Source organism: Lissotriton vulgaris, chromosome 3_1 (genome assembly GCF_964263255.1).
Source record: "Lissotriton vulgaris chromosome 3_1, aLisVul1.2, whole genome shotgun sequence".
NCBI lineage: Eukaryota > Metazoa > Chordata > Amphibia > Caudata > Salamandridae > Lissotriton > Lissotriton vulgaris.
This window is the reverse complement of record NC_141689.1, coordinates 105,868,777-105,891,089: the sequence shown is the minus strand read 5'-3', so window position 1 is coordinate 105,891,089 and position 22,313 is coordinate 105,868,777. Positions and strand designations below refer to the sequence as shown.

Genomic DNA, 22,313 nt, shown 5'->3' with positions numbered 1-22,313 from the left:
ACCTAAAGTAATGAATTTTTTGCACCGGAGGGCCGGCTGGGTAATATACTCTAAAAGCTGGTTGCCAAACTGCCCTGCCGCACCCGGCGGCCGGTATACCATCCGCCCATGAATGACGTTTCTCGGTCCTATTTTAATAGTGAATAAGCCACTTTCACTATTAGGTAATGTGGCCTTCACCAAGGTGCATTTTAGCTCGGATTTATACATGAGGGCCAACCCCCCCCTCTTTGTTTATGTCTGTCTAGGTGAAGTAGACAGTACCCAGGAGGTGTTGCCTCAAGCGCTTCGGGAGACGAGTCTTCGTCAATCCACGTCTCGGTGAGAAAAAGCACATCAGGGCCATTAGTAACTAATAAATCATGTATTTCGAGTTTATGTTTTTTCATTGACCTACAATTTAACAATATCATATTGACTGTAGGTGTGTCATGTATAATCTTCCTGAGGGGTGGAAAGTTCTGATTACATGTGTCGCATACCAGGGGGAGTGAGTCTGCTTGGAAAGAGTGGGCACAGCTAGTTGTCATACTTGGGCGCAGTAGCAATAGCTCCTGATGAGTGTAAGGTAGATTAAGCCTAGATGGTTCCAACCTGTCAGAAGGACTCACCCCACGCCCGGTCTGTCGCGGACGGGCGCAGACGGGCTGGACTCTGGCTTGACTCCGGCGCGAATACGGCGCACCCGCTGAACGCGTCCGCTGCGCGGAGCCATGGCCGTTTGTTTTTATACTGGTGACTCACCCAAGATGGCCGCTGCATCACTCCGCCCGAGTCCCAGGTAGACCAGCCCTATTTTGCATAATAATATAATTTGCAACCCTTTCCAGCTGTTTTCCTTCTAGCCAGATATTATAGTTTGTTGTGCGTCGATTGGTTATTAGCATTATTTTGAATTTGGATAAATTAAGAACCAGCTTGTTTTTTGACAGAAAAGCTGAAAGAGCTGTTAGCAACCTAGATAAACCGACTTTTGTAACACTCATTAGCACAATATCATCAGCGTATGCCAAATGTGTCAGTTGTAGGTTACCTAATTTTGGAGAATGAGAGTTACAGGAGTTTAGCTTGCCAGAAAGATCCTAAATGAATAGATTAAACAAATGAGGAGCTAGGACACAACCCTGTTTTAATCCAATTGTTGTGAACACTTTTCTTGATAAATGAGATCCATCCTCTAGTTTAATTTGCGTCCAGGTATCTGAATAGAATAACAACAGGCCCCTTAATATACTCTCTGGTATTGCCCAAGCTCTTAATTTAACCCACAATAAATTCCGGTCCACACTATCGAAGGCCGCTTGCAAGTCTATAAAACACAAGTTCAAGTCCTGTTTGGTACGCTTGCATTTATCGGCTATCATTGTGATGGCTAAGATGTTCGATGTTGTTCCAATCCCTTCTCTGAACCTAGTTTGATTGATTGGGATCAGTTCTTTTTCTCCAGACCACTTAACAAGATCTTTTAAGAGCAGCGATGCGAAATATTTAGCTTCAACCTCCTGGAGAGCCATTAATCGGTAATTAAGTGGGCTGATTCTGTCTCTGCCTTTATATATAGGTGTTATGATGGAGCCTTGCCAACTTTCCGGGAGTCGGTTGTAGGTTTGCACGTCTGTGAAAAGTTTCTCGAGCAGTATGCTCCAATATTCCGGTGCATATTTACAGATAGCTTGCCATTTGGACCTGGAGCCCCATTACTTTTGCCCTTTTTGATTATTTTTATTATCTCCTCTGCGGGGTAAGAGCCGTAAGTTGCATCTAAAAGTTAGATTTTACGCTGACCGGTTGATGGTATCTGACTGCAGCATTCTTCCTCGATAATCCTTTTATTTTGATGTTCCAAGATGAGTGCGTTCCCAGGGACTTTTTCTAAGCTTTCTTTAAATTTTGACGAGAGAAAAGTGGCCCATTCGGATTCCTGCACATTAGAAGTTATAACATTTCGAGGTCTTATTAACTGGTTTATAATCTTCCAAAATGAATTTGAATTCGAAAGTTTGGAGCTAAAGAGCAATTTCATCCAAAAGCTCTCGTTTGTCCTCCTTTTAAACTCCCAGACCGTTTTTATGTATAAATTTCTTTTTGAGAGAAATGTATCCAGTTGACGTGCGTCTTTGTCAGTCGACTGCCACTTCTTATGTGTTCTACACAGATCCTTCCTTAGGTCTAACAGTTCCTTTGGTAATTTGCTATTTGGTCCGACTCTATTGGCCTTAGTAGCGTGTAATTGGATTTTTGACTTTAATTTCTCGAGGAAGAGAGACCATGCTTGTATGTTATTCATTCGGGCGTTACCTAAATTATGCAACGTATCATCTATTATTGTGAACCACTCCGTTTTATTAGAGTTAGTCCAATTTATGCGCTTTTGATTAGTTGTGCATGATTGTCCCTCCAGTATATGATATGTTTGGAATCTTTCCGTGAAAATATTGAACTTAATATGTTGCATTGCATGATCACTCAGGGGAGAGTATTCGATGTAAAAACTTTTTATTAAGGGGATTAACGGTAGGCTTACAATAGTGTAATCCAACGTTGATTGTGCATGCGGGCCGTAGTAAGTTTTCTTCGGTGGACGGTCTCCATCTGTCCTGCCATTCAGGACGCGCATGCCTTTGTACTCTAATTCTGCTACTAGAAGTGTGCCCAGTCGATCCTTTTGAGTCCTTAACCCTCCTTGTATCTGCTGTGTAACGCTCCAATACATATTATCTGCGGTTAGTATTTCGTCTTCCTCTGGGGAGTAAATCAAGTTTGAATTAAAATCGCCAGTTAATATTATGTTCCATGAAGGATCTAAGGTGCGAAGGTCCATTATTACTTTACATAATAAAGCATTTTTTATCCTTTTCACTCCTAAAGTTGGTTGTTTGTAATAATAATCAGGATTGTTGTCATATTGTCGGTTGCATTTCGACTTGATAGTTTAATTAATTGAAGACTTGGATCGGGAGAATTTAGCAGTTCCGAGTTAATTTTTAAGGAAGTTGATACATAGAATGATAGGCCTCCAATGGCCCGACCATATATTTTGCATTTTTTAGCAGCAACAGTATAGTGAATAAAGCCAACCAACGCAATTTCTTCTTGCAGCCAAGTTTCTTGCAAAGCAAATATATCGCCGTTAGCCCATTCGTCTAGAGGTAAACCATCCTCCAACAGTCTTTTAGCACCGGCAATATTCCACGATATCACGTGTATGCCTTCGTTTACTGTTTGATTCACCTTAACTCTATTTGGTCAGTTCTTACTTTTGTCATTTAACATGCTGGGCAGCCATTTCCAATGATCCTTCGATAGTTGTGGATCCCCAACTCCATCTACATCCGTTCCCTCCTGGGTAAAAGCTGAGTCGAGTCTGCCTTTAGCGTTGTATAAGATCGAATGAACTGGCTTTTGGGGAACGCAGTCAGCCAATTTCCTGGTAAATTGCACTCCACCAGGTTTCTTCAGAGGCAACGGGTAACGCTGGGCAATGTGCTGTGATAATTGTATACCCCATGATTGAAATAGGTCTATGCTCCCTAGTATTAATTGAACTATCCCTTGGGTTTTCCAAGTGGTCAATGTTTGCTCATTTGTTGTATTCTTTGAATCTTTTAAAAATTGAACCTGTTCAAGATCTTTGGATTTAATATCACATAGTTCCTTGATTTCAGCCATGAGTTTCAAGATGTTGCTCCTATTTAATATATCATGGCTGCCCTGTGTCTTATACTCCGGAGTCTTAATGATTTGATGACATTCTTCGCCGAGCTTTGTTGAATCTATCCTTTTTGCTTTGCCATCCACCTGATTTGGTTGCTTAATTTCCTTATTTGTTATGCAGATTCTTAAATTGCCCTGACTTGAATTGCTCTGGGTTTCTAATGTCGATCTTTGGTAAACACTACGAGGATTATCTACATAGCCTTGAACTCCTATTTCTGAGGCAGTTTGAGATGAAGAAGCAGACATTGCTCTTTCCCCTTCATCTGTGGGAGGTGCCGTTTTTGATAAATTGATTATGCCATCTGATGTCCCGTTATTACATGCTATATAATTTGCAGCTAGCGGATTAAGTGGTATTGTTTTCCTTATTAAGCCCATTGCTTGTGTGTGACCCTCCATGATGTTGTTTACCCTGGGTGAAACAATGTCTTGGAGTGGCTTGCTTTGTTGATTAGCTTTTAACTACGTGATCTCCTCGGAGTGCAAGTCATTGTCTTTAACACACCTCACGTTTTTTTGACGTTATTGTCAGCATCAATTGTCGGTGAATTTTTCCCCTTTGGCAGCGCATCATGCTGAATTTTTGCCGGAAGCAAATGGCTAGTCCCCCTTCCTGTTTGTTGGGGGCTCATAAGAGCTTTTTTGGTCGTATGGATTGCGTTGGGGGACTTAACATCACTTTCTGTTGCTGCTGAGCATGTTTCTCCTGTACTATCCTCTTTTATCATTTTTGCTTTTAAATTCGAAAAAATGGGGTATGTTTTGAAAGCTGACTGTGAGCCTGCTTCACATTTTCTGTTCCTCGCTTTACATTCTTTTTTCCTTTGTCTCTTTGTTAAAATTTGCTTTATTGGTTCTGAGATAATTGCCTCAGTCGTGACTTTTTCAATGGTATCGTCACTAGTTATATTCTTGCTGGGCCTAAGGGTTTCTTCTTTATTAACGTCCGCAATGAAAAACGTATTATCTGCTAACGGGTGACTGTTAGACCTAGAGAATCCTAGACTACATAGGGTAGCCTGACACAGAGCGGGAGTTGCTAAAACTCCAAGGCTTGCATGTAATGCTTACACTTCACTCACAGTAACTCAATGCCTTACCACTAAAAATAAAGGACACCCCACCAATGTAGAAAAATACCAGTACCTTTTATAAAAGTTTCTCTTAGTATCTTTTTCTTTAAATCAGATTAATGCTTACAATTGATTACAAGCAGATTTTTTCAGTGTAATTAAGCAGCATTCATTTACATTCTTATTACAGAGTTTTTCATTACTTTTCTTTTACATATATAGATCATCTGTAGCAACGGCAGTGACTTTTCCTAACAGTAAATGAGCAGGTGACAAAGGCTACAAACTACATAAAGGCACCTCAATGTTTAATCTGTATGGTACATTACCCTTGGTACGCAGTCTCAGCATTAGCCTAAGGCTTCAGTTGAACAGCAGACCACCCCCACAGTTATCCTGAACAATGCCACCACCAACTAGAACTTTGAGAGAAGACAGATATATTATTGGTACATTCACAACATTTTGCAACTGCCCAGCTCCTATCAGTGGTGACCTGGTTCCTCAATAACCCCCTTCACGTTGATGGATTATTCAGCTACTACCCTAAGACCTCTGGGATAACCCTCTAGAGATATCCTACCACACGATCAATGAACTCTGGGCCACATCTCCCCTTTTCACACTCCTCAGTAATCCATTAGCTCTCTTTTTAGATTGGGGCCAGTCTTCGAAGGGTAGAGTTCCACTGTCAGGCTGTTCCTGTAGTGTCACTACTGCTCGGTGGTCGAATTCACCTTAATAGTGCTCCGCCTCCCTCTCCCGGTCACTCCCCCAGCTTACTTTAGCGGTGTTGGACTCTCACAGCGGGGGTCTCTGACGAGCGTCACTCCCTCGCTCTGTCACCGGAGAAGGTTTACTTCACTCTGAGACCTGTGGGCCCTTTCGATCTTCCCCCGCGGTGTTAACCAGGCGGTGCGTCCACGGCGGGTGCTTCTCCCGGCGAACTCTCGAGGGTTGGCTCCGCCTCCGCCCGGCCTCCGTCGCTCTGGGCTCAGCCGCTTCCCACGTCACTGCCGGCACCTTGGGCCAGGGCTCTGTCCCCGCCCGTCTTCCTCCTCAACGTCACTTCAGACCTCCTTCTTCCGCCCCAGGCGCCTCCGTCCAGCCACGCCTCCGCATCCACCGCCGTCGACCACGAACCTGAGAAGATGGGGCTCCCCACGCCACCGGTATGCTACCAAAGCGCCAACTTCTCTTAGCAGTAAGTGCGGATTCTCCACACACGTTGCAACCCTGTTATTCCTTGGGCAATCTTCACCACAGGGTTATGAGGGGAACTTGTATTGCGAGTTGGCAGGCAGACCTTGATTTACTTCCCCAGACACCAGACTTCCGTAAAAAGTGTGGGGTCTTGCTTCAGGAGTAGAAATTCACTCCTAGGACAAGGTTTGGTCAGTCTCAGAGGGGTAGCGTCAATACAAGTATTCAGCTGACCCACAGGACGATCTTTACTGATGAAAGCGCTGTCCTCCTCACAAGTCTGCCTCCCTCCTGCCCTAGTCCACCTTGCTCTCCTTCCGGTCAGTTCACACCTAAAATGGCCACCCTGGTCTCAACCTTATATAGGCTGGGTCCTGGCTACTAGAAGGTGCTGGTGGGTTCTAGAACCTTCCTAATGCAAGTCAATGGGCCAACCTTCTACAGGTGACAGTTTTGTCAGTTGGTGGCCACCATTTTAGATTCCTTAGGGATGTGACATTCCTAAGGTAACTAGGCCCAAAAAGGGGAAGGCAAAACGTCCTACTCAAGGAATACCTAGCCCCCCAGTCAATGCTGACAACCAAAAGTCCGGGTGGTCATAAAAAAAAATAATAAGACTCAGAGGCCACAGGGGAAAAAATAAATCATAATTGTGAGGGGACCCTCAAAAGCAGACAGGTCTAACAGTGACGCTCTATTTTGGTTTTACCCGGTAAATCAGACTGTATAACTGGATCAATAAGGCGTTTATTTAAAGTGAGTATCTGTTCAAGAACTAGTGGTAGTGAGCTCAATTTATCAAGAACTGGACCACACGTACATGTAGTTTCTGATTGAAAAGTATTGGCTTGTGCTCTGATGATTAAATTATTCAAATTATCCAGTTTCATATTCATCCCGGCTATATATGATGCAATTACATTCATTAGGTCGATTTCAATGTCCAGTCCATCGGATTGCATTATTAGTGTTGTTGTAGATGTTTGAAGTGCTTGTAATAGGGGAGCAGCAAGATTTAGAAGCCCTGCATCCCTGTTGAAATTCATATTAGCCTCACTATTTGCTGATTTATTATGCCTCTCGTTTGTGGATGAAGAATGGGCTTCGGTATGGCCTTTTGGACTGTGTTGATTCTCAATATAGCACGAGCTAACCGATTTTTGTTCCGTTTCGCTGCATCCATTTTCAACTGCAACCACAGCCTTCTCATGTACTGAATTTATATCGGCCAATAAATCATTGTCTTTGCTGTTTATCTAATAAATTGCTTGGGTTTGGCCAGAGATGGGAGAGCTCATTGAGGCTCGAGTGCAAAACTTGTGTATGAGTGTGTTGGAATTTTCTCATTGCTTCCGAACTTGTAATTGAATCCATTGTATTTGTGAGAGGCATTTGTTCTGTAGTAGTAATGTTAAGATCATCAATGGCGGAATGTACCATTGCTGTTTTAATTGCACTGGCTTTTTCCTCAGATCGATTTTTTTGGTGGTCTGATTTTACCGATTGATCAGGACCGTTGCTGGGGTCCGAATTTTCGCTGAATTATGGATTTAATTTCCCTGAAGAGAATGTATAAATAGTATCATTTGCTACTAAGTTTTTTTCAGGGGCAATGGGGGTCGACAAACCCACAACATCCCCAGTTGACGAAAATAGTGCTGACCCCGGGTCCTTCAAAAATTGAAATTGCATAATATTGGCGAAATATCCTGATTTTGTTTAAATTCCAGTGTCTGGTTGCCATGTTTTTTCTACTATTCTGATTTTATGGGTGGGCGGGCTCTGAGGGCCTGCACTTAAATTGTTTGCCGATTGTAATGCTACCAATCCTGCTTCGTACTTACTAGTGCAGGCGTCTCAGCGATTCTTCTGTTGCTTCACATCTATCCTGTCATTGTGCCTGTCCGCCTTATTATTATGTATGAATGCATGGCACCCGATATGTCTATTTCATTTTTCTTGTTTTAAAATAATAAAAAGATTTATAAAAAAAAAAGAATTGAAATCCCAAACTCATTGCAGTGTTTTTACTTGACGCTGATTTTTCAAATAAAGAAGCAATTGGTGAAATTAATGGATTTTTTAATGTGTTGCTTGCCTTGTTAGCATTGGTTTTGTCAAGTCTTCTCCTTTTTGTTGTTTCCCTTGGGACTGTTGACCTTTCTCCAGAAGCCTTCCTCACTTTACCAGATCTCATAGTTGATCCGGGCTTCAACTCGGCTTGTGCGCAAGGTGAGCCGATGACCTGCCTTTTTTTGTTGGCGGCACACTATCCACAATGCTGCAATGCCGCTGTATCAACTGCAGTGTCTGCTACCTTGCTGCCTGCAGGTTTCCGGCCACGTGGAGGGCCGAGTGGAGGGCTCTTTTTGGAACTCTTATACCTCCTTAAATCTTGAACTGACCCCTATCCAGGCCGAGATCTAAGGCCGGAACTGGTAACTGGGCTTGGGCTGTGGCTAGGGTTCAATAGGTGAAAGCGCACTCAGTTGGTTACTTGGGGGTATACTGTTTCTCTCCTGAGTAATCCCCTCTTCATCCCCGAATCCTCGGTCTCACCAAGTGTATGAAAGCAGCGCTGATCCTGCCCACAGTCAATAGATCCTGCTACTAAGCCCTCTGTCCTCTGTTAGCACACAGTGTATCAATTGATCCACATGCCGAGAGCTCCGCTCTTCTGCAGTAGTACTATAACATAAATGTATTGTGCATAAGGTTCTTACATTGCATTAGCTCCGAAGGCACAGTCAAGGCACAGCTGATTCCTCTCACCAAAATGCCGAAATGCTGCTCGCTGCTGCTGCTCCCACAGCAGGGGACCGTAGCTTGAGACTGGAGACTGTAGCAGGTCCATAGCAGATCGCCCCCGCATGAAGCCCTATGGATGCCTGAGATGCCGGGAGACGCCAATTGGCTCCATCAAATCTCCTCCTCCTCCTCCTCCTCCTCCTCCTCGGTTCCACCTCGCACAGTCTCCGCAGTCATGTGGTACCGTGGACCAGGCGTCGGGTCACAAAACGGCCTCGTGTCTGGCCCGGTCAAGTCGGGATGAAACCTAAAAGCCTTAAAGCCTGTAAGCCCTAAAAACACAGGCGGCAACTTTTCGGCTTTTTCGTCGTGCTGTTCTGCAAGCGGCTGGCGTTCTACTCTCCGCTACCTCGTCGTCTATCCGCCAGTTAGCTCACTACTGCTCTCTGCTGTCCAAACCTGGCCGAGTTCCCACCACCACCATAATGCCACTTTTTGTTATGTTCCGGTAGCGATAACACCTTCACCCTATTTACAAGGTGGTATTAAGCTACTTAACGCAGCTTAATGCCACTTTGGAAATAATTCCCCTATTCATGCAGCACTTAGTGTCAAATGTTCAGGCAATGGGTGTTGCAGTGGGCGTTCCGCCACAATACCCATTGCCTTTTGACGCTGCCCCTTATTTACAATACTGGCATAAATATGAGGCAGCACCAAAAATAAGATCAGGGAAAATCTGGCCTTCAACTGGCACAGCAAAGAGAAATTATTACTTTCTCATTGTTTTTGCTGTTTCTATATGTGCTGTATTCTTCAGCACACACAGAAACAGCAAAACACCAATAGTGATTGTTCATGTGCAGGAAGGGCTTTGGATTGAATGCTGCAGTGTCATGTAGTTCCCTCTAATCTGTAGGACATGTGCATTTGTTTGGACTGCATAAAGTTTGGGTGAGGTGCATAGAATGATCTCAAGCACTGCTGCAGGATTTGTTTGCCTAGAGACCAGTTAGCTCACAGTGCCACCACAACCCCCCTAACCTGAACAAGGAGACAATAGTTTCTGGCAACCACTGAAGATGAGAACGTGGACCCCTCAAGGATTGTCGTAACAGATCAGAACCCTTCTGCTCAGTCACTCATGCTCTTTGCTCTCAGAGAATTGTACAGCAAATACACAATGGGACATTTTCAATATATTTATTGAACCAATGTTGTTCTTGTATAATATATGTCCTGCAATAATCAGTGGACAGGTGGAGTTGAAAGTGATTACAAGCATCAAAAGAGTAAAGAGCAGATATAGTTCTGCCATAGTTCTAAGACAGTGTATATATTTCGGGTTGTAAAACAAGGTAGCAATTAGGTGTAATCCTACTATGCAATCCCTGCTCTTGGGAAAATCCAACCCCATTACCTGGCGGGGGGAAGAATGTAGGACCCCGCCCTGGCCGAGGTGTCAGACAGGTGTGTGGTGAAGTCTCAGCATGAACTGCCCACTAGTGTCAGCTAAAGTGCCTCATCTCCTAATCCAATAAGAGGTTTATTGTTTATAATTCAAAGTATACATGCGGGATGTATGATAGAGGCACGACTGGATAAACAAATTGTGCCTCTACCACACAACCTAAACCACGAATATGTCTTAACCATGCATTCCTTTACTACGCATTCCTTTACCATGAAATTATGTGATAAAGGCATAAATGGTAAAGGGAAAGGTGTGGCTAAAGTTGTGACCCCCCTCTCCCACCATGAGCTACAAACTCCCCACTCGCTCCCTCCCCATCCTGAGGTCCAAATACCACTACCCCACCCCAACCCCCATGCTGTCCCTAAACCGTAAACACTACCTCGACCCCCTCCCAACACATTGTGCTGTCCCTACAACTACCCCAAACTCTTTTACTGCCCTTTGGCAAACACCAATTTAGAAAAACACCTGACTCCCAGCCCTAAAAGCTATCCAGCCTTCCCCTAAACCTATAAAACTACCAAGACTATCCTTCCTCTCCCCCTGCCCTGAAGCCTAAAACCCTTTCTCATAACCCTGTCCCTTAACCTGACCCCCAACCCTGACCATCCACCCCTGACCCTCCAGCCCTGAAAACCGCCCCTAACCTCCAGCCCTGAAAACTAGCCCTGAAGCCCCAGCCCTAAAAAATACCTCCAACTCCCCAGCTCTGAAAACTAGCCCCAAACCCCAGCTCAGAAAACTACCCTGACTCATCCCCAGCCTAGAAAAATAACCCCAACTCACAAAACTTCTCCAACCCATCCTCGACCCAGTAAACTACCCGACCCCCAGCCTACAAAACAACCCCGACCCAAACCCAACCCACAAAGCTACCCCAATTCAAATTTAGCCCCCAAAATAACACTTTACCCACCCCGGCCCACAAAACTACTCTACCCCCATCCCAAATAAAACTACCCCGACCAGCCCAAAAAATTACCCCTGACCCACCCCAGCCCAGACAACTACATCCGACTCCCCAGCCCGGAAAATTATCACCGACTCCCCCACAGCCCAGAAGACTACCAGGGCCCAGAAATCTCCCCCACCCCACCCCCAGCCCAGGACTACAGCCCAGCCCCACTTATCTCACAGCAGATCTCTTCCTGCGAGGTTTCCTGCTTCCGTCACCAGCAGCTAGACTGCACATTGCCTTAACCACACATATGCGTGGTGAAGGCATATGCATGGGTTAGGAACATGCGGAGTCGGTACACTCATGGTTTAGACCGAGGTGCTCCGACTGTTCTCCATCCTTCCGATTTAGGTATAGATTAGCAATCTTTTGGATATGTAGATAGCCCTGTCACCAAGTGGATGAAGATAGAGGTCCTGTTATCCAGCACAGAGTTCTGTGTATGTGCAGAATCCCCCTAACACCAGGAAGGACTACTATGGCTATATCTGGATTACCACATGAGTTTAGCCAGGTTGAACAAAAAACAACAGGGCTTGGGTGTATTTCAACATTGATGCTTTCAATAAATGTGTTTTATCGCTTTGCAAAAGTTAAGAAGTTAGGTAAGAGTCCAATGTTTTCAATGATGTCGCTTTCACAGTTTTGTCTTTCATCAGTAGACAGTATGGTTTCCAGTTTTTGAGTTCTAGACTTTACAGCTTTGTCAACTTTTCACATTTACAGTGTCTTTATTATGAATGTCGATTAGGGGTTGCCAGTTGTTGCAGCTGCGACTCCCTAGCATGATCCTTGCAACCCCTGCCCCTGCCTTTGTGATCCCTGGCCTCGTGGCTAACAAAGGCAATGCCAAGAAGAGGGCAGAAGTTGAATGGTGCTGTGATGTGCAGTATGTACTTTCTGCAGCTGTGGCGTCTGAACTAAGGCTTTAAACTATTAGCTCAGTAAAAAAAAATATATAAAGGACTGCAATATACATGTGATGTCCCAAAAGGAATATTTACAAAAGAGAGAGCAGTGTTGACCGAAGATGGCGGCACCAGTGTCAATAATTCAAAGAAGTAAGGGGCATATCTACAAGGTCCCACAATAATTATCGGTCAGCGCACTTTGGCAAGTATAATTATCGCCGACTATTGCTGGATAATATTGCAGAGATAGAGGGTTATCATCAATGCCTATCTCCAATGTGATATAAAATCCAGCGATGGAGGCAAAAGGTGCGACTATCGCTGGAAATACAGCGATAATCGCACAGCGATAGGACAAACTTTGTAGATAGGGCATGGTGGTCTTAAGGTTATAATCCACCACCCATAGGCTATTATGGCTTAGTCAGATGAAAAGCATGCGTAAGGAAACCTGCGATAAGCATGGTTAGCGTGACTTTTATAGTCGCTGCACAGGTTAGCGTGAAGCTTGATAATAGGAGTAATGTTGCTTAGCAACACTTTCCTGATAAGTTCTGTGTGTTACTCCCACTTTGCATTTCAATAGCGATGCAGAGCTGGGCATTGAGGAAATGGGCACAGAGGCATCAAAACATGCAATAGCGTGTCTTTGCTGATAGGGCAATAAAATTATAGCAGCTTTTTGCCCGAAAACGGGCGCTAAAACAGCGATAATTTTATCGCTGGCCTTGATGATATGTCCCTAAATTAGCACTCTACCCCCTATGATTCCACTGCTGCAGAATCACCAAACAAAAACAGAACATAATACACAAAAGGGAATGCTCAATGAGTCCAAAAGGTTTGCTAAAAGTTCTTTAGATCTGATTATTTCCTCTGTATGCAAGTATCCCCAAGCCAGTTACCACATTGAAGACAATAGGCAATAGAATTTATCAGAGAATTACTCGTCTACTTGAAAACTAAAATATAAAGGGTAGTTTTGGAAAGCACCCACCTGGGAGTGACTCATCAATCATCTGTCACATTACTCTGGTCCACTATATTCCGGTAGGATGAGTCATCTATGATCCCTCACATTACTCTGGTCCACTATAAACCAGTAGGATGACTCGACAATCATCTGTCACATTACTCTGGTCCACTATAATCCAGTAGGATGACTCATCCATCATCTCTCACATTATTCTGGTCCACTATAATCCAGTAGGATGAGTCATCTATCATACCTCCCATTACTCTGGTCCACTATAAACCAGTAGGATGACTCGACAATCATCTGTCACATTACTCTGGTCCACTATAATCCAGTAGGATGACTCATCCATCATCTCTCACGTTATTCTGGTCCACTATAATCCAGTAGGATGAGTCATCTATCATACCTCACATTACTCTGGTCCACTATAATCCAGTAGCATAACTCATCAATCATCTGTCACACTACTCTGGTCCACTATAATCCAGCAGGATGACTCATCCATCATCTGTCACATTACTATGGTCCAGTATAATCCAGCAGGACGACTCATCTATCTTCCGTCATATTACTCTGGTCCACTATGATCCAGTACAACGACTCATCTATCATCCCTCACATTACTATGGTCCAATGTAATCCAGCAGGACGACTCATCTATCATCCATCATATTACTCTGGTCCAGTATAATCCAGCAGGACGACTCATCTATCATCCATCATCTTACTCTGGTCCACTATAACAAACCCTCATGAAGTCCCTTTTAGGACAAACAGTGTTGGCTTGGCTGGATTGCAATGTTTGAAGCACAAAAATAAAATCACTTTGGATACTGTACTGTGGCTCCAGCCTCATGATGGATGGAAAAAGAAGAGAATTACGTGTTCATGTGATTACAAGGAATAATCAGATTTAAATAATTTTCATCAAACTTTGATTAATTCAGCTTTCCCTTTTGTTTATGGTTCTGCTTTCCTGGAAGTATGAGTGTAGTGTGAAAGGGGCCCTTATTTACAAGACGGGGTTCTGCCATGTTAAGTTGCTAAATGCCATTTTATAAATAAGGCGAAGCTACTATCAGTACAGAAACGTCACAAAAAGAGAATTCCTGTGGTGATATGGGCTTGTAAAAATGTTCCGATGTATACACTGAGAACATAGACCTCCACCAGAGATAACTTGACAGAATATAAAAATGTAAAGAACGGGCTTAGGAGTCCTCCGGTTCCACATTATCAGGATCTACATCAGGTGGTGTACAGATGTCACCCCGGAAGGCATTCCACGCTCCCCAGACCTTGCCACGGAGCTCTCCCGGAACATGCACCAGACGAGGTCCTCCATCTACTTCCCAACCCGAGGCGCTCGAGCAGCACCCCATAGTTGTGCAATATTATGTTTGGCTATCGCACAAGCTAGTGTGACCCAAAGTTTGCCATGAATCGAGAGGTCGGAGGGCTCCCAAACAATCAACAAACAGCGACGCGCCTCCAACTCTATCCGCACTCCCCAAACTTCACTTATTCTGGCCCAGAAATCACAGACCCTTTCACACTCCCATAGTATATAAAGGAACGTACCAGGCATTCCGCACCCACTCCGACAATCCCCAGATACGGCCAACCCCATTTTCAACAATCCAGGGCCTGTGGTGTAGGAGCGGTGCAGGATCCGTAGTTGGACCAAACGGAGTCTCATCGGAACAGCCACTACCCTAGGGGATGAGACCGCCTCCCTCCAATCTTCCTCATCCAGGACCAAGCCATCTGCCACCCATTGTTCCCTTAGCCGCACCAGGGGATCCCCAGAGTGGTTAATACATTTCGTATAGGTCAGTGATATTGCCTTGGCGGGCAACTGACCATCCAGCAATCTATGCTCCAGCGGGGAGGCCACTGGAGGCGTCACACCACTGGGGATCACAGCATGTAGAGCGTGACTGATTTGAAGGTATCTAAACTGTTCCATTTCATGCAGCTGATACTTGGCCTGCAGCTCCTCAAACGTCAAAACCCTATCTTTGCCCCACACATCACGCACCTGAGTAATTCCAATCAAATCCCAACGGTCAAACCCTTTTGTTTTCCAAAGAGTGCCCAACTTCTCCGAACTCCACAGAGGAGTAGCTAGCGTTATTCGTCCCTCCCATTTGATGGTCCTGTTGGCCTCATGCCATACCCTTGTCGCTGTCAATGGAGGACCCACCAAAGGGAAACGACCGCACCTCGCATACAACACTCTGGTATACTCTCCCACGGGCACCTGGCCACGATCCATCGCATAGCCCGGGTCAACCGGTGAGCCATAGATGGCATGGTTGATAGGAGCCAGTTAGGACTCCCAACAGTATTTCCTGATATTAGGGAGAGCGATGCCTCCATCAGACCAGGGCAACATCAATTTTGACAAAGCGATACGCGGTCTCCCCTCCCACAACAGGCCGCACTGCAAAGATTCTATCTCGTTGAAATACGACGGAGTCACCGGGTCAAAGGAATTCTGCAGAGCGTACAAAAAGCGAAGGAGGGCCATCATCTTGAAGAGGACCGCATGACCCAACATAGAGATCGGCAATCCCTTCCATCTAGCGACATCACCTCGCAATCTGGCCAGCGGGGGAAGTAGATTCAGGCTGAAACGTACCATGGGGGTCTTTCGAATTCTGGATCCCCAGGTAACGAAAACTGATCAATTCTAGCATTACCGGGCAGTTCTCCGGCACTCTAGGTGGATCGCTGCTTAACACAAAAAGGACCGACTTCACCCATTTAATGGCGGAGCCGGAGTGCCTCCCGAAAATAGCAAGGATATCCATAAAAACCACTAGGGAACTGTGGGGGGAGGTCAGATACAACAGGATGTCATCGGCATAAAGCGAGATCTTATCCTCCCACTCCGGTGTCCAACGCAGCCCTCTAATCGAACGGTCCCTTCGCACCCAGGCCGCGAGCGGCTCCAGTGCAAGGGCGAACAACAGCGGTGAGAGAGGGCAACCCTGACGAGTGCCCCTCCCAAGTGAAAAGTCGAGGGATCTATGGTTGTTAATGACCACACGAGACAGGGGAGCAGAGTAGAGAAGGCGAATCCAACCAATAAATTCAGGGCCAAACCCCAACTTCTCCAAAACCGCAAAGAGGTATGGCCACTCCACTCGATCAAAGGCCACCGTGGCATCCAGGGACAACAACACTGCCGGTTCATGGATGCGAGATGCACCCGCCACCACCCCGTGAAGTCGTCGAAGATTGAGCGCGGTGTTCCGACGCGGCATAAAACCGGACTGGTCCGGATGCACCAGTGTCGTGATGACCTTCACTAGGTGGGCGGCGAGCAGTTTGGCCAACACTTTAGGCTCTACATTTAACAGGGAGATCGGACGATACGAAGAGCACTCCAGGCGCGGCTTGCCTTCCTTATGAATAAGCACAATATTGGCTATGCGTTGATCATATGGTAACTCACCGCGGTCCCTGCACTCAAGATACATGTCTTTCAGGTGCGGGGCCAAATGGTTAGCGTGAAGCTTAAACAGTTCAATGGGGAGACCGTTTGGGCCTGAAGCCTTGCCGGAATGAAGCCCCCTGATGGGGCCATCGCCACCTCGTTGTTCGTAATGTCGGAGTCCAAAAAATCCCTGTGCTCTGCTGATAGCACCAACAAAAGGGGGTGGCGATGGACGGAGCATCTGAATCAATCAAACAATCACACCCAGTCAAAAGATCTGGGTTTAATCCATCACCGTTCTTTAGCCCACTCTGCCACCCCAGTTCAGACATGGCTATATGCAAATCAGTCTGACCCTGTGCCTCATGGGAACAGTCCAGCCCGAACTGCCAAACTATGTCTTCCCTGGACCGGAAACAAGCTTCCGAGGACCGGTTTCTGGCATTCCAGCCATCTTCAGCCTTGCTTGCTTGAATCCAGTGGCAAAGTGAGCAAGGGACTCACGTCTGAGCATACCCTGCCACACCTACGGCGGCCAAAAGCGGTACAAAACGGGTGGCGATGGACGGAGCATCTGAATCAATCAAACACTCACACCCATTCAAAAGATCTGGGTTTAATCCATCACCGTTCTTTAGCCCACTCTGCCACCCCAGAAAGACATGGCTATATGCAAATCAGTCTGACCCTGTGCCTCATGGGAACAGTCCAGCCGATAGCACCGGCATAGGAATATCCCGAATCATGTCAGCATTTTCTCCCTCCGTGAAGTCCCCTGCCGAGGCATAAACCTCCTCAAAGTAACGGGCAAATTTGTCTACAATTAACTGAGGGTCCGACGAGACCGCCGCACCCGCAATACGCAGTTCCGGCACCAATCGAGATCCCCAATCACCCTTTTCCAGCAATGCTATCAACTTCCCGGCCTTGTCACCATGTTCATATATTCTACTCTGCGTGGTAGCGTGTTGCGTCTTTGCTCTGTCACGTGTCAGGGTCCTGTACTCATCCCGGAGCAACCCGAGGTGGTGCCCTGCCCCAGGGTCACTCCCGGAGGAGACAGCAGCCTCCAAAACCAATAACTCTGCCTCCACCATATCTATTTCCGCCCTGCTCTTCTTCTTCTGCCCAGATACAAGGGAGAGAACCTCCCCCTTTGCGACTGTTTTGTACGCCTCCCACAGGGAACACTTCGATGTAACCGAACCTACATTCTCCTGAAAATAATGATCAGTGACAGGTACAAGTTCCTTCCTGACAGAAGGGTCTTTCAGACGCCACGCATTAATCGGTGCCACCCTACCCACATCACCCTGTCCCATCCGCAATCAAAGCCATATCGGTGAATGGTCAGACACCCCCCGCACCAAATGAGTCACTTACTGAATAAAGGCCGCCTGAGACGCCGGTAACAAAACATAATCTATCCTAGAGAGTGAGTGATGCGCTGCAGAGGCGTGTGTATAGCTAACATCGCTGGGGTGCCGAAGGCGCCATCCATCCACCAAGCCCGATGCGGCAGTAAAATCTGCCAGCCATCTACGGGAAGGCAACAGCACACGGGAGGGGTGCCTGTCTAGCTCACCATCCAGTACTGCATTGAAGTCCCCGCCCAGCACCATAGTCCCAATGGGCAAAGTCAAAAACTCACGGCTCAAATCGCGGAAAGTATCCACCTGTAATGCTGGGGGACATAGATAGACAAAAAGGTGACAGTCCTACCCTCCCATAACCCAGAAATTCCAACATATCGGCCTCTGTTGTCAGACCACGTCGACTGGATAGTGAGGGGAAAAGAGTTCTTTACTAAGATCCCCACTCCTCTTGAGCCAGAAGTAAAGCCAGCATGAGCCACTAGTTTATAGCCTCCTCTGTGAAGTGCCATACAATGCTTACCCATGAGATGCGTTTCCTGTAGTAGCGCCACGTCGGGCCAGTGCCTTCTAATCAGTTTACTCACCATAGTGCGCATGATCTTATCACCCAGGCCATTCACATTCCAACTAAGGATGGAAAACCCCAAGCCCAATCTAGCAGAGGCCATTCCTATCTCCAAAAAAGAACAGAATATCCTTAGGCACCCATAGCGAACTCTGGTCACACAAAACAAACAACTCAACAATCAAATCCCCCCCGGTAACGGTCCCCCAACCCCCTCCCTGCACCCCTGCATGTAGCAAACGCACATCCTCAACTCGGAGTGTGCCTGTCAATCCCAACTAATTACAGGTATCTAAAAGTAGAAAACGGAGGAGGGCCTTACATCAGGCCGCCCGCGCCCACCAGCCCAAACCAACCGCTGTCCCCCCGTTCAGCTATACAAAAAAGGAAATCACAAATAATAGTCCAGGGGGGGAAAAAATTAAAACAACCCCGACCAGTTCCATCATGTCACTAGTAATATTGATATGGTACAGTCACAGCAACAAGTCATTGTTCTTCCTCCTCTGTCCGGGCCTGACTCCCGGGGTCCGAGCCCACAATCCAATCCAGCCAGTCCGCAGCAACCTCAGGATTGTCAAAAAAACAAGTTTTCCCATCATGTTCGATCCGAAGACGGGCCGGAAACATCATCGAGTACTTCATCTCTCGGTCCCTCAAGCGTCGCTTGATGGCCATAAAGTTCTGCCGTTGCCTCTGCACCAACTGAGTGAAGTCCGGGAAAAATGATAGTGAAGCGTTCTCGTAGGCCAGCGGGCCCGTGGATCTTGCCGTTTGCAGGATAGCGTCTCGATCCTGAAAGTTCAGGACCCGGGCTATTATGGGACGGGGTGGTGCCCCCGTCTTCGGACGACCACCAGGAACTCTATGGGCCCTCTCAACCGTAAAAAAGTTACTGAGGCCCTTGGGCTTGAGATGTTGCAGGACGAGTTTCTCGACAAAGAGGTCCGAAGTCAACCCTTCTGACCTCTCCGGTACTCCCAAGATGTGGACGTTATTGCGGCGTGCCTGTCCTTCATATTCATCGAGCTTTCGATCGAATTGGGTCCGGGCCGCCCTAAATTCTCGCACCTCCTTCTGGAGCTCCGATACATCCTCGATGAGGCTCGTTGTCTTGATTTCCAAGCCCTTAACTTTCTCCGCCGTTTTGGTCAGGTCTGCCCGTATGAGGCCCACCTCGATCGACACTGAGTCCAATTTAGTGTCCATCTTATCCAAGGATGAGCGGACCCCGGTGATCGCTGCCATTAAGTCTTTCATTGTAGGGTCTTCAACGACCGAATCAACATCCCGACCGCCAGTCGGGGTATGCTTCGCATCAACCGGGGACCCCGTAGAGAGGGCATACTTGTCAATTTTGTTGGTCTGGATCTGCCTGGTATTCCTCGATGATTTTGACTGGGGCTTCTCAGAGTCTCCTTTCGACGCCATCGTCACCACTGATAGGGTCCTGGCTACTTCGTTAGCAATGTGACCCTAGGCCAATATAGATGGATTCAGGGCATCCAGCCGAGACTTTCCCAAGATGAGCCAGGATCCGACCGACCACTTCCGGTCCCTGAAGCCGATGTTGTTGCACTCCACTTCGGACCCCTCCAAACTCGGGGTCCCGGCTTCCACGTCCGTAGGCCTCAAAGTTTCAGGCAACAATATTCTGACACCGGAACGTCCAAACGAGCCAGAATTTCACCTAGCGACTCAGGAGCCGAGACTCAAGCGGCCATCTTGGTCGCTGGCGCGGCTCCTCCCCCCTATCTTGGTAATGTTAGAGTACATTGGTGTGGTTTCTCATAAGCCGGACACCACAATTTGGTTTGTCCCTGTTTGAAAAGTAATTAAACATTAGCAAAAAGTGCAGTTGCCAGTGACATTATCCTCTGCAGGGAGTGACAATGGCAATGACACAGGGAAGCAGCAAAATGGATCAGCAAAGCCATCAGCAATCAACACGACCACTGGTGACTTCTGTAAGCCACAACCTTTCCCCATACCCTAACGAGAAAACTCATGGAACAGCATTCAGCCTCAGATGCTCTTTGATTGTGCCATCTCAGTGTTTTTTAAGTGTGCTGGTAAGCATGAAGGGACCTGGAGGAGGGGTTAGAGAGAGGAAAGTGGGACTTGCCCTTTTAAGGAAAAAGTTTCTATATTGATAAACTGGAACTGAGAAGCAAAAAAAAACGAAATAAGAATTAAGGTAAGATTATTTTGCTCTGTTGATTTAAAGCAGATTCTAATCATTGCTGTTCCAGTTTATTTGTGCTTCAGTTTTGAATAATGAAAGTAAGTGGTTACTCACAGTTGGCAGTCACTAGGATGAGGGATATGACCAATGCGATGACCAATGTGATAGTTAGGACAGTAGCTATAATCTTGACAGTTCTTCCTGTTTTAGGATCTGCCTCTTGAATATGCGTGGTGGATGGTTTTGGTGGCTGTAGATCCCTATAATCAGATTCTTGAAAAAGAAAAAACATCACAGATACAAATGTATTACTCTGATGTGCAAAGTGAATTATATTTTGATAAGTCAATCATGGGCCTACGAACACTAAAGATGTTTGCCTTCATCATCTGTTTATAATAATATAGATGTTCTTAAATTCTTCTCACCCACATTTTAGGGACAAGCATTTGTTACAGGTTATGCAATAGAAAATAAGAACAATATCATAATTCATCAACTTTAATACGATAACGCAATTTGATATCCAACAGACTCGCCACCAGCCATGCATGGGATACTGACCAGATCAGGAAACCGACTTCCTGAACCAGACCAAATGTTGCTGGATCCCACTAGTGGCAAATTTATTCTCTAGACACAAACATGACGGCTATCCCATCCGCCGAAACAGAAATCCCATTATATCCTATGGAGGTCATAATATGACAGACAGAATATCATTAGTTTGTGACGGACTGTTTAATTTACTGACATCTGGGTTTGGGTTCTCGAGCCTCCATCCCCAATGTGCTTGGTATGTCAGGTGAGTTAATCAGGCCCCATCCCCCACCTCCCTCCTCCTAAAAAAAAAGTAAACTCAACACAGTGGAAGCATTGCGGCCCGAGAATCAGGTCCCAAAAGCGACTAATTGTCAGACGCGGCAGGCGTGGGTGCCGGGGGGGGCTCCATCAGTCGTTACAGTCCCAAAGATATTTGGGACAGGTGAGTTCTGTGAATTCCGATGTCAAAAGCTCTAAGAAAGGAGCCCAAAGTTCGTGGAATGAGGCCCCTGGGTTGGTCTAAGAGAGAGAAAACTTTTCCATCCCTAAAATGGACCACAGCCTATGCAACCAGCCTAAACGAGTGAGCACTGTCATGGAACCCCAGTGTGCAAGAACATTCTGAACTGCCGCTCCCAGGGTCAGGGCCATTTGTTTGCCTCTCCTAGAGTGAAGCGGGAAGGTGATGGCAGTGGGAAGGCCAAGGAGGATATACGATGGACATCTCAGAATCTGCGTATCGAAATGTGAGTCAATGTCATCCAATATTTGTGGGCAATATGTCCCCAACGAGGGGCAGTCCCAGAGCAGATTGGTAAAAGTACCTGGCATGCCGCAACCTCACCAACACAGCGGGCTACGTGAGGGGTTGCCCCTATGAAGCCGAACAAGGGTTAAGTACCAATAGGTGGCCAATTTAGTTGCTGTTTCAAAAGAAGTGTCATTGCGGGCCATGCAACGAGCCCGGGGAAGATATCCTTCTATTTCTTCAGCCTCCCAATGCAATCCTTCTATTCCTTCACCCTCCCAATGCAGTTGCCCAGGGGTTTTCTCAGTGTCAGGGGGGTCCTCATGAATTTATACAGGTCTGACGTCAGGTGTGCATTGCTATGTCTCGTTATTAACCACTTTTC

At 46.3% G+C, this 22,313-nt stretch overlaps 1 protein-coding gene across 3 annotated transcripts in view; it reads right to left on the bottom strand.

Annotated features, from left to right (window-relative positions):
• Positions 1 to 22,313, bottom strand: part of LOC147726041 (CD209 antigen-like protein C) — a 686,697-nt gene that overhangs the window by 597,671 nt on the left and 66,713 nt on the right. For 2 of the 3 annotated variants that reach the window (XM_086960159.1, XM_086960158.1), the window contains exon 2: positions 20,752 to 20,910. The exons of the other annotated variant lie outside the window; for it this stretch is intronic. In XM_086960159.1, coding sequence (XP_086816285.1) covers positions 20,752 to 20,910 — 159 coding nt within the window. The remainder of the gene's footprint in view (positions 1 to 20,751; positions 20,911 to 22,313) is intronic. 3 annotated transcript variants of the gene reach the window in all.